Genomic DNA, 12,003 nt, shown 5'->3' on the forward strand with positions numbered 1-12,003 from the left:
TAATTGCCTTGTAACTCTTCTTAATACACTCTATTTTAATTATCTAAAATAAATAATAATTCCGGAAAAATATTTTTAATAATATGAGACGGAGGGACCACAAGTTTGTATAGAACCTTTTCTCAATTAATAAATGCTAACATAATGTACATTCTCACTAGTCACTACGATAAATAATTTAACTAATGAAATAATTTATATTTTGTGTAAATGAAACGCAACATGATAAAATTAAACCAACAATCATTTAATGAGATTTTCGAGTTTTCAAAACAAACGATATCACTTTCTTTTTTTCCGCTCTTTTTTCATAGTCCTCCATTTCTTCACCCCATTGCTTTAGTAGCATTAAAGGGTTTATTTAATAGGTTATTAGAATTATGCATGTCTTCAATTTGGTATTTGACGTTAATAGTAAATTAGTTTGAAGACAATAAAAAATACACAAATCTTATCTTATCTTGTAATATAGAACTATTTTTAAAAGTAACGCGAGTTTAAAGAAAATAGAGTGTAAACAAATTTCAATATAAGAATAATATTTTTAATAGATATTCAATTCAACACGTTAAATAAATGTGGATATAAAATAGAAAATAAAAATATTGATCAACTAATAATATGACTTTTTATTCCCTTGCACTTTTCCACTTTCAATATAATATTTTAATTAATTTAATTGAAGTTGACATGAACCTCACAATTATCTTGCAATTCCCACTCAAACTTTACATTCTCTCTCTTTTTGGTTTCATTTTCTGCCTTAACTAATAGTTTGGGCCCCACAATCCACATGTCAAAAAATGGGTGGAGCCTCTTCCAACTTTGGTTGGTTGGGCCTCACCCATAATAAAATTTTTCATAAAGGATAACTACAAAGTATTATGTATATAGAAATTTCCTTCTGCAATAAAATCAGAGTCACTTAATCATTTTTGTATATTCATTTTTCTCATACTAATATATCACATGTTTGGACCTAATAACATAAAAATGTAACTTAATATTGTAATCACCCAATCATGTCGTGTTGTTCATCGAATGTCTAATCATTTGACATACAATAAAGGAGTTATTTGAATAGGTTGATAGTTCATCTGTTTCAAATTGTATTTTTTTGTTGAATAGTTTGTGATACTTATTGCAATGTGATTTTAACATAACTTATATCATATTACGTATATAATGTTTTTAGGAGACTCACGTGTGAAGCACGTGTCCAGAACTAGTATTTTAATAAATACAAGACACTATTGAATAAAATAAAAATCCACACTATCCAATTTTTACAAAATGCAATATATATAACTTAATTGAGAAAAAAACATGAAATTCCGACTTAAGCCACGATACACAAATCACTTTTATCTCAAAATTTAATTTCTGGCTGGTTACTTGTGCAAACAATAAAAACTTGAAATTCTTTAATAAACTGCCAAAATCATGTTGATAAATCACAACATAAGTAATAATGTAATATAAATATCATATTGACGTTATTAAACTATGAGAAGATAGAGTTAGCTATAAGACTAATTCTGAATCTTAATATGAAAAATTTCAAATATTTATTGTTACAGACCCAAGAAAAATCAAGTATAATACAAATAGTTGATTTGTTTCCAAAAGAAAATCAGAAAATTACATCTAATTAGGACTAAGACTTAACTGATAAACACATCAGGAATGTGAGCAATTTTGTACCAGTCTTCTCCTATTCCCTTCTCACTTCGCTTGGCCAGTGTTGGACATTCCCTAATTGATAAATTTGTGAGGGCTGTTAGGTGCTGCAATCCCTCCGGTAAACATTCTTGCATCTTACAGTATTTAACGAATAACTGTGTGAGTGAAGTTAAACCTTTCACCCCTTCCTCGGGGAGACTCTCGAGTGCATCACACCTAATAATATGCAGATTCTTCAAAGCATTAAGACTAGCCAAGCTGGTAGGCAGCTCTTTAAGTTTGTAGTAGCAAGGCTTTTGAACATCTCTTCTGGGAGCGAAGTAGCTTCTTCGTTACAGCTAATGTGGAGGGAAGTAAGAGCCCTGAGATTAGATATGGAACTGAAACCTGTTGCATTTGACTTGTCCCCATAAGCTACCAATTTCTTGACAGAAGAAAGGGTCAGAATAACAAACATAGGGCACCAGTTAATCTCCATCTCTTCAAGCACAGGGAGTTGCTCTTCTCCTTCCTTTTTCAGCAATCCTTTCAGATTATCAAAATCGCCTATAATAAGTTTTCTCAGAGATGGAAACCTTCTTCTTGTAGGGAATCCAGAATCAACATACTCCAATTCCATAACTCTAGACTTTTTAGACAAGGGGTGGTAAGCATGAACAATTTTTGCAACCACTGATTTTAATAGAGACAACATTTTTCAAAACTGAGTGATTCATCCAGTCTGGGAGACGGATTCCTCTGAAGCCACTGATTCTTAAAGAAGTCAGATTGGAGTGTGGTTTGAGGGCTTCAAGCACTTCAACTTCTTCTGATTCATATCTATGTGGACGTTCATCTTCATCCCAAGTCTTGCTTAAAGAATGCAAATTTTCTTTTGCAGATAGATTGGCTTCTTTTGCATCCATATCATTCTTCACTCTCTCAAGATGCGTGATTTCAATTGAGCCATAGAGATTCAGGTTTTGTAATTCACCAATTTGAGAACTTTTCTTCCTTCCCACTGCAAAGCAACCAAGAGTCTTAAGGCGTGTCAAAGATGCTATCCTTGGTGGCATACAAGTCAATGCTTTGCAACCATCAAGTAAAAGATTTCGGAGACTACCAAGTTTACTTGTTTCTTTTGGCAAACAACAAAGTCTGATGCAATATAGTAGATCAAGAGTCTGCAGATTTTTAAGCTTGAATAACTGCTTTGGAAGACTACGAATTTTAAGATTGCCAGACAAGTTTAGATATCTTAAATGTACTAGATCTCCAATGGAAGACGGTAACTGCTTAAGTTGTAATTCACTTAGATTAAGCACCCTCAACGAGACAAATTTTTGCAAGTGAGAACGAGAGTAAGAAGACACCACTTTTGCGAAACCAATCGACATCATATGTGGGTAACCTTTTGCATTTATTTCACGGATATTGTTGCTTGATGAGCTTGCCGAAAACAGAGATGTTGCCAAATCATGAATGAGATCATGCATCTTGAAATAAGTTCGACCATATTTAACTTCAATCTCTTGGAAGAAAGACCTCTAGTATAATTCATTCCATACTTCATTACCTACATCCTCTAGCTCCAAGTTTCCTTTCGATAAAAGAAAACCTTGTGCCATCCAGAGAGAGATTAGATTTTCCTTTTCCATTTCGGTATCCTTTGGGAATACTGCACAATATGCAAAACATTGTCTCAAATCAAGTGGAAGATGATGGTAACAAAGTCTCAAAGCAGGCAAAATAGAACTTTCTTCTTGAGGCAATTTCCAAATCTCACTATCTCTCACATGTTCCCACTGTCTTTCTTCTCTCTTGAAGCGCAAAATACCTCCAAGAGTTTTAGATGCTAGAGGCACACCACCACATTTTTTCACAATCTCCTTTCCGATAGCCACAAGATTAAGATTTATTTCTTCTTGGTGCCCAAATACACGTTGCATGAACAACAACCAACAATCTTCTTGAGACAAATTTGACAATTCATATGGTTGCAATGTTTCCATAATTGATCCAACCTTTTCAAGACGAGTAGTGGTTAGAATAGAAGCACCACTTGCTCCAACCATCAAGACTTGTCTTAACTTAGCCCACTTATCCTGATCTTCATTCCAAACATCATCTAAGACAAGCAAATATTTTTTTTCCATTCAGCAAGTCCTGTCAAAAGAGGGCATTTTTAAACCTAAAAAAAACGCTAAGGGCAATTTTGATCCAATAGATGGAAGGAGGGCATTTTTAAACCCTTTGTAATACGTTAAGGGCATTTTTAACCCTTTTCCCAAGTTAATAATGGTGAAGTATGTGAGTTAATATCTTAAAAGGTCACTCAACTTTGAAATTTTATTGTCACGACCCGATTTCTCAAGTCATGATGACACCTACTATAACCCACCAGTAGGTAAGCCAACCCGTAACCCGGAACAACAAGTAATGGGTCTAAGGGTAGAAACTAAACAAAAGTAGGCAAATAACAATATAAACAGGCGGAAGCAAACCAAAAACATATATACAAATAAAGATCCTTCCCAGAACCTGAAAGTCACTAGTACAGAGCTACTAACAAAATGAGTACAAGTCCCAAAAGTGGACAACAGAGACTAGACTGTCTCGAAAGGAAAAAGACAAGTCTATATATACAGATGGAGACTGAAATANGTGGTTAGTAAGAGTCCATGGAGTTGTTAGAATACTAAGCTTTAATGTGGTGTTATAGAGTTATAGTCTTGGGATAAGATTCCCTATAGAGAGGTATAGAATCCGAACCTAAGGATTTGGGTTAAGCTCGAATATGGTAAGAGCAGACCATTAGATGCAGACCTTAGTAAGAGTAAACCCTTCCATACCAAGACTAGCCGTCATTCGAGGACGAATGATTCCAAGGGGGAGATATTGTAACACCCCAGAGAATTTTTCAAACTAAGACTCGAGCCGTCCTTCATGTGGAATGAGATTTTACCGAGGAATAAAGATTTCTTGAGTGTTAATTTAAGATCCCTAGATGTAGCACATTGAGTTCCAAGAAGAGTTGAATTGGAAATAGTCATTTTGGAAAGAATCTGGAAAATTTGGCTAAGTATGGAAAAAAGTGAGTTTTTGGTCAACTTTGAGCAGTCGTAACTCCTAGGTCAGAATGATTTAGGAGAATTTTCAGTTATGTATGGAAATCCCTTGGAATGATCTTTCCAACGCCGCCGAGTTTGCTTGATTCCGAGTTCGTATGACTGAGTTATGTCCTTTGGAAGTTGGGCTGTTGGCACAGTCGCACAGGGCAGTTTGTTTAGTCCGAAAATTTTAAGGGTATTTTGGTCTTTTTCCTAATAATTTCTTTGGGTTATATTGAGGTGTTAGACTGATGTTTGGATCATTTTTGTCCCATTTTAAAGAGTGAGAGTAAGAGTGAGAGTTAGGGCTTGGAAGATAAGAGAGAAAGAAGAGGAGAAGAAGAGGAGAAAGGGAAGATCAAGCAAGGAGATCATCGTGAATTTCGTCAAGGGTGATCCCTATCAAGGTCTGTGAGTTCTTTGTGTGGGTTGATCCTTTCCCCCACACACCAAGCTCATTTTTATGATTTGAGAAAAGATTGGATTTGTTGTTGAAGTTGTTGAAGTTGTTAGTTGTTGTTGATATTGTTAATTGTGTTGTTGAAGTCTCTTGTTGATTTGGGACATGATTTGGTTGTGTTTTTGAGTTGAATCTCTGGTATGTTGAGGGATTTTATGATCCTTAGTGTTGGTTGGTTCATACCCCCCCCCCCCACGCCAACTCGTTTTTAATTCCAAGAAAAGATTTATTTTGGTTGTTGAAGTTGTTGGTTGTGTTGTTGAAGTTCTTGTTGATGAGGGATATGTTTCCGATTGTGTTCTTGAGTTGAATCTATTATATGTTGAGGGCTGGCGCCTGGCAGAGTGCCCAGCAAACCCCTTTGAAGTTGAGGACTGGCGCCCCGCGCCTCTCCTAGCGCCAAGAACACCAATCCTTCCCTTTCATTCCCGCTATTTCATACATGTTCCTTGGTAAAGTACCTATGTTTTATAGTTGTTTCCAATACTTTAAGGTACATCTTAACATCCCAAACTCATCCATAACATGTGATCAAACACCTTGAATTCATAATTCCAATTCNTTATGTTTCTAAGTGATTGGGGCTGAAACCATTGAAGTTGAGGGCTGGCGTGCCTGGCAGAGTGCCCAGCAGGCTCCTTTGAAGTTGAGGGCTGGCGCCTGGTAGAGTGCCCAGCAGGCCCCTTTGAAGTTGAGGGCTGGCGCCTGGCAGAGTGCCCAGCAGGCCCCTTATATGTTGAGGGATGGCGCCTAGCAGAGTGCCCAGCAAGCCCCTTTGAAGTTGAGGGTTGGCGCCCCGCGCCTCTCCTAGCGCCAAGAGCACCAATCCTTCCCTTTCATTCCCGCTATTTCATACATGTTCCTTGGTAAAGTACCTATGTTTTATAGTTGTTTCCAATACTTTAAGGTACATCTTAACATCCCAAACTCATCCATAACATGTGATCAAACACCTTGAATTCATAATTCCAATTCAAGTGAAGTTAGTTTCAAAGTCAAGTGAAGTTAGTTTCCAATTCAAGTGAAGTTAGTTTCAAAGTCAAGTGAAGTTAGTTTCAAAATCAAGTGAAGTTAGTTTCCAAGTCAAGTGAAGTTAGTTTCCAAGTCAAGTGAAGTCAAGCTTAGAAGTTAAGAAGTAAGTCCAAGCAAGTCCTTAAAGCTTTCCAAGAGTCTTCATTGAATGTTTTAACTTCATTTTAAGAGTCAAGAGTTTCAAGTCAAGTAAAGAGTAAAGAGTCAAGAGTATCGAGTTCCAAGTTAAGTATAGAGTTTCAAGTTGAGTAAAAAGTATAGAGTTTCAAGTTGAGTAAAAAGCATAGAGTTCCAAGTTAAGTATAGAGTTTCAAGTCAAGCAAAGAGTATAGAGTTTCAAGCTAAGTAAAGAGTCTCAAGTTTCAAGTTAAGTAAAGAATGTAGAGTTCCAAGTTAAGTCAAGAGTTTCGAGTTAAGTGAAGAGTTTCAAGTTAAGTCAAGAGTTTAAAGTCGAGTTCATTTCTCAAAAGCTATTAGGGAACTAAGTATTCCCAAAGAAATTTATAAATGTTTTTACATTGAGTAAGAGAGGAAACATGTTTTCCAAAAGAGCCTTTGGGCTAAGTTTTGAGTAATTATCTCAACTAAAGAAAGATGTGTTTAAAGACACTTATGAGCCAAAGTATTTTTGGGAGTAGTATTGAGCACCGAATTGGGGACACGAGTTCATATTAACTCAACTCTCCATAAGAACCATGCGCCAACATGGGATTTCTCGGGTCATACTTTTTAGATGATCACGAAAGTTAAGCTAGTGGATCCACTTAGTAAAGTTAGCTTCCTATATCGATGGCAAGGTATAGGATGGTCCTTGGGCAACGTGAGGTAAAGTGTTGTATCATCACTAAGGCTCATAGTGGTGGTTGTCGGTTAAAGAACCTCCCACAAAAGTTATATTACTTTTATATAAGTAAAGTTGAGTTTATTATCGTTTTATCCTTAACGAACTAAGTTGTTGATACTGTTTTACCAGTTATATATATATATATATTGCATGTGTCTTATTGCTTTATATTGAGTTCAGTTATTCAAGAGTCGAGTATCCTTGAGTTAAGTATCTTTGAGTTGAGTATCTGTCTCTGAGTCCAGTATCTATCTTCTGAGTTGAGTAAGTTTGAGTAGTTTTGAGTATTCCTTGAGTTGAGAAAGTTTGAAAAGAGGTAAGTTATTCAGTTTATTCCAGTTTTTCTTCTAGTCTATGTTGTTTAGCTTTCCAGCTTACATACTCGTACATTCCACGTACTGAGCCATTTGGCCTGCATCTTCTTATGATGCAGACACAGATATTCAGGATCATCAACATGAGATTCGTTGATACATCCGGGAGTTCCAGTTAGCTATGACAAGCCTCCTTGCTTCCGGGAGATTTCATTTACCTTTCAGTTGTATCAGTTGTTAGGAGGTCGTGGGTCTTGTCCCAGCTTCCATCTTTATCAGTTAGAGGCTTCATAGATAGACAGTAAAGTTTCAGAAGTCTTTTCATTTATTTTGTTAAATGTTTTGAAGACTAAAATTGCCTTTTATGGCGAGTTGTATATATATTCTATTATACAGAGTTTTCTTTTGAGTTAAAGATTTGTAAAGTTGAGTTTATAAACTCTTATTCAGTTTTAAGCTCTTGTATGCTTAAGTTAGTCTTCCGCTTGGAGTCAGCCAGGATGAGGATTCGCTTAGGGACCAGCAATGGTCTTCGAGTGCCGGCCACGTCCAGGGTGTAGGCTCGGGACGTGACAAATACATGATAAGTGATAAAAATAAAAAATTCTACCACATCAATCTCATCTTATTACTACTTCTTACAAAGTTGAATTAGCTCCATCTATCTCTTCATTTCCTATAGATTTCAAATTTTTGCTAACATCTCTAACTTTTGCCCTCATATTCCCCCATGTTATAACGCCTTTAAGAGTTTCCGCGATTTCTTCTCTGTGAATTTTCCCATCATCATCTCTAACTATCTCCACCGCGACTCCCAATTCTACCATCAACTTTGCATTCATTGGTTGATCAAGATGTATAGGCATTGCTATTATAGGAACCCCAAAATCTAAACATTCAATTATATTATGCCAACCACAAGGACTTATAAATCCACCAATACTTGAATGATTCAATCCTTGATTGTAACTGTAACATCCAGCAATTTGAAATAACTATGAAGAGGCTTAGAATTGGAAATTGTCATTTGGTTTGGGTTTATTAGGATGTTGCGGGGTCTGTCCCAACATCCATCTCAATAATTTTAGAGGTTTCATAGACAGTCAGTCAGTTAGTATTGAGTCTCTCATCTATGTATATATGTAAACATTCTAATTTGAGACTCGAGTTGCCTGTTGGCCAGATTTTTATCAGTTGAGTTGTTTTATGACCTTTCATTGTATTGAGTTATTATGTTGAGTTAGGTTTCCGTTGAGTTAAGAAAGCCAGGCCAATGGTTCACTTGGGGCCAGCAATGGTCTCCGAGTGCCGGTCCCGCCCAGGGTGTAGGTTCGGGGCGTGACAGTAACACACATTTGTCCAAAACCCCCTTTCTCCAATTCTTTCAAAAAATCCTTTTGGCAATACATCTTCAAGATTTCGCTTTTCCCTTTCTGGAAATCTTACAACCCATATGAAATTAACATTACTTAACTCCAACCCAAAAGCTAATTCCTCCATTTCTTCTTTTGACAAGAAATACTCATTCCCAAATGACACAAAAATAGTTGAATTCTCATCTCTTGTTCCTAGCCAATCAATAATCTCCACGTTATCCACGTCATTAGTTACGCGATTTTTTATTGGTAGACCAACAGGAATAACTTTCCAATTACTCAATTTAGTGAAATAATCAATATATTTACCCTCTATAGTTCTAGAGGTACTCATCAACATAATTTGTATATTTCCTTCAGCAAAAGGATCATCAACATCATCATGTTCTTCCTCTCTAGAAGATTTCGCAATCAATTCATTCAGTCTCATCAGCTCATTTTTTCCAGGATAAATATTCTGAAAAGGGAATTCAACCTCGGGTTTTCTTATCAAATTATAAAAGTATGAAAACACCGCTGCACCCATAACTACGAATTTCATTGCTGGAATCCCCTGTTCATTCGCTACGCCTTCAGCCCATTGCAATAATAAGTCGTAAATAACCAAATCAGGTTTCAGATTTTTCAAGATTTTCGCGAAGTTGGATTTGGACAATTTGAGTGTATTTAGAACAATGTGATCCATATCAACTGGGACTTCATTCGTCGTAAGTTTAGGTAATTTTGGTAAACAAAGCTCAACCATCTTAATTTATTTTTCAGGAATTTGTTTATTTATAGTTTCTTGACTTATAATTGTAGAACAAACGCGAACAGAGAATCCTCTGTCTGCGAGTTTCTTAGCTAAGTCGAGGAATGGAGAGATGTGTCCATAAGCTAACCACGGAAACATAAGTACCCTCAAAGCGTTACGATGCTTTGGTGGTACTTTTGTAGCCATGGAAACTTTTTTCCTAAAACAAAAATTCATGTTTTTTTTTTTTTGAGAGTGAAAGAAGGAAGAAAAATGAGAGGCTTTATTAGTTATAATTAAGAGAAAACAATATTAACGACAAAAATAAGTTTCCTGAGATTTCAATGTATATATGTTGTTGATTTTCACAACAAGAGAAACAAGAAATGCTTTGTAAAACGCATCCATATTATTTATGGAACTACATATTCGTAAAACACAAAGTTTCACAACTAGTCCTTTCGGGATAACTCAGTTGGTTTAGAGGGTGGTCATCTACAGACTACACCACATGGATGACCTGGGATTATCCTGCTCAATGTCTTTTGTGTCGAGCCTATTGCATAGGGCTTGTCTACTGCGGTTTACATGCTATGTAGTACATAAGGGGGTTTACCCGTCATGTGCATAAAGTGTTTAGATCTTATTTTAGATACACTTATATATCTATATAATAATTTAGTACATTTAAAAAATATTGAGTTTCATTTTTCCAAGAACAAATCAAGGAGAAAATCAACATCAATACCTAATTTCACTTTGAAAGTAGGATTTTAATACAAAAATAATATTCTCATAATAGTAATTAATACAGAAAAAATATTTTCAGTGTCCAAAATTAAATTGAAAAAATCATAAATTTAATTTAGAGCGAAATTTTTTTTTTATCGAAATCCGATCCGGAGGTGGGTCCCACTCCTCGACTTAGGGATGGCAGTTGGGTAGGGCAGGGAAATAACTATATAGGGCGGGGAAGGTAAAGATTATTTATTTAAAATACATAACGGGGCAGGGCGGGTAACGTGTTGTTTTTTGGTTTTCTCGCGAATACAAAAGAGTACAGCATATAAAAATAGATTCATAATTCAAAACATACCAAACAGTTTCATAGCGTAGTGACTTTGATACTTGTTGCATTGGAATATATTCCAAAAGCTATACTTTTGGCTTGCCAAATTTCAGAAATACCTCTACTCTTTTGTGTTCGCGAGAAAACCAAAAACAACCTGTTACCTGCCCTGCCCCGTTATGTATTTTAAATAAATATTTTTACCTGTCCCTCCCTATATAGTTATTTCCCTGCCCTGCCCTATTAAGGGTGTGCCCTTCCCTGCCCTACCCCAACTGCCATCCCTAGTAAAAATATATATATAGCAAACGAGGTTAAATTTGTACCTTGTGTGCACACCAAGTTTAAAGTTGAAAAAGAAATAATATTATTGGCTGTTCCTATCTTATAATAGGAAGCCTAATTTTATTTGTGTACAATGTATCTGGTACAAATGCTATTGCTGATACATAACTTCAATTATTTCATATTTAAATCAGTATAAATCTAGTTTATAATTATGTATATGATACATAACTTATGTATTTGATACATAATTTATGTATCGTTTGTTATGTATCGGCCGAAAAAGTAATGTATACGTGAATTTTTAAAAAATCCAAAATTATTATAACTTAAAAAATTTTGAGATAAAATTAATTAGCGTCCAAACTGTGGCAAATTTTATACTTTATACTTATTAAAATGTTACACTAACAATCACTCTCACAAACATGTGGATATTATCAAATCTGGCCTTACACCAACCCTTTTTCTTTTTTTGGAGTTATTCAGCCAAACCAAGAGGTTAGGAACTTATTAATATCACCATAATTATTAATTAATATTAGTATCAAAATTATGGCAAAAGAAGGACCACACTTGCTTGGCAATTAAAATTTTGCTAAAATAGTGCAAGGGCTATTATATCTCTTGTTAATAGTTGCTACAACCACTGTAACAAAAGATGCTTTTAGTGGCATTTATTTAGTGGCAATAAGTAAATTGCCACTACTACATTATATTATCTATACTATTCCCGGCATTTAAATTTTAGCCAGTAAAAGAAGTACTTTTAGTGACAATTAAAAGTAAAAAGTAATAGAATGAAAATCAATTGTAATTTTTTTTACTTCCCCCAATTCCTTTTTACTTCGAATTTTCCTCCATCTTCCCCTTCAACGAAATCAGCACAACGACGATGGAAATCAACACGATGGCGATGGAAATTCGCACAACTACAGTGGTGTTAGGCACACTGACAGTGTAATCCGGCACAACGATGGTGGAATCCGGCATATCGACGGTGGAATCCGGCACAATGGTGGTGGAGTTCAGCACAACGGTAGTGAAATTCAGCACATCGGTGCTATTGATGAGAATAAAGAGGAATCGAAGCCGCCGACGTCTCTTCACAAGCTCAC

The 12,003-nt window shown here is 35.7% G+C and overlaps 1 protein-coding gene and 1 pseudogene across 1 annotated transcript in view; both read right to left on the minus strand.

Moving 5' to 3' along the window:
• Window positions 1-2,315: 2,315 nt before the first annotated feature.
• The window catches only part of LOC125852825 (disease resistance protein RGA2-like), a 16,405-nt gene continuing 6,717 nt past the window's right edge, over window positions 2,316-12,003 (minus strand). The window contains exon 2 of the mRNA XM_049532512.1: window positions 2,316-3,073. Coding sequence (XP_049388469.1) covers window positions 2,316-3,073 — 758 coding nt within the window. The remainder of the gene's footprint in view (window positions 3,074-12,003) is intronic.
• On the minus strand, window positions 8,054-9,738 carry LOC125852820 (beta-D-glucosyl crocetin beta-1,6-glucosyltransferase-like; annotated as a pseudogene).

Source organism: Solanum stenotomum, unplaced genomic scaffold (genome assembly GCF_019186545.1).
Source record: "Solanum stenotomum isolate F172 unplaced genomic scaffold, ASM1918654v1 scaffold6101, whole genome shotgun sequence".
In the NCBI taxonomy this organism is placed as follows: domain Eukaryota; kingdom Viridiplantae; phylum Streptophyta; class Magnoliopsida; order Solanales; family Solanaceae; genus Solanum; species Solanum stenotomum.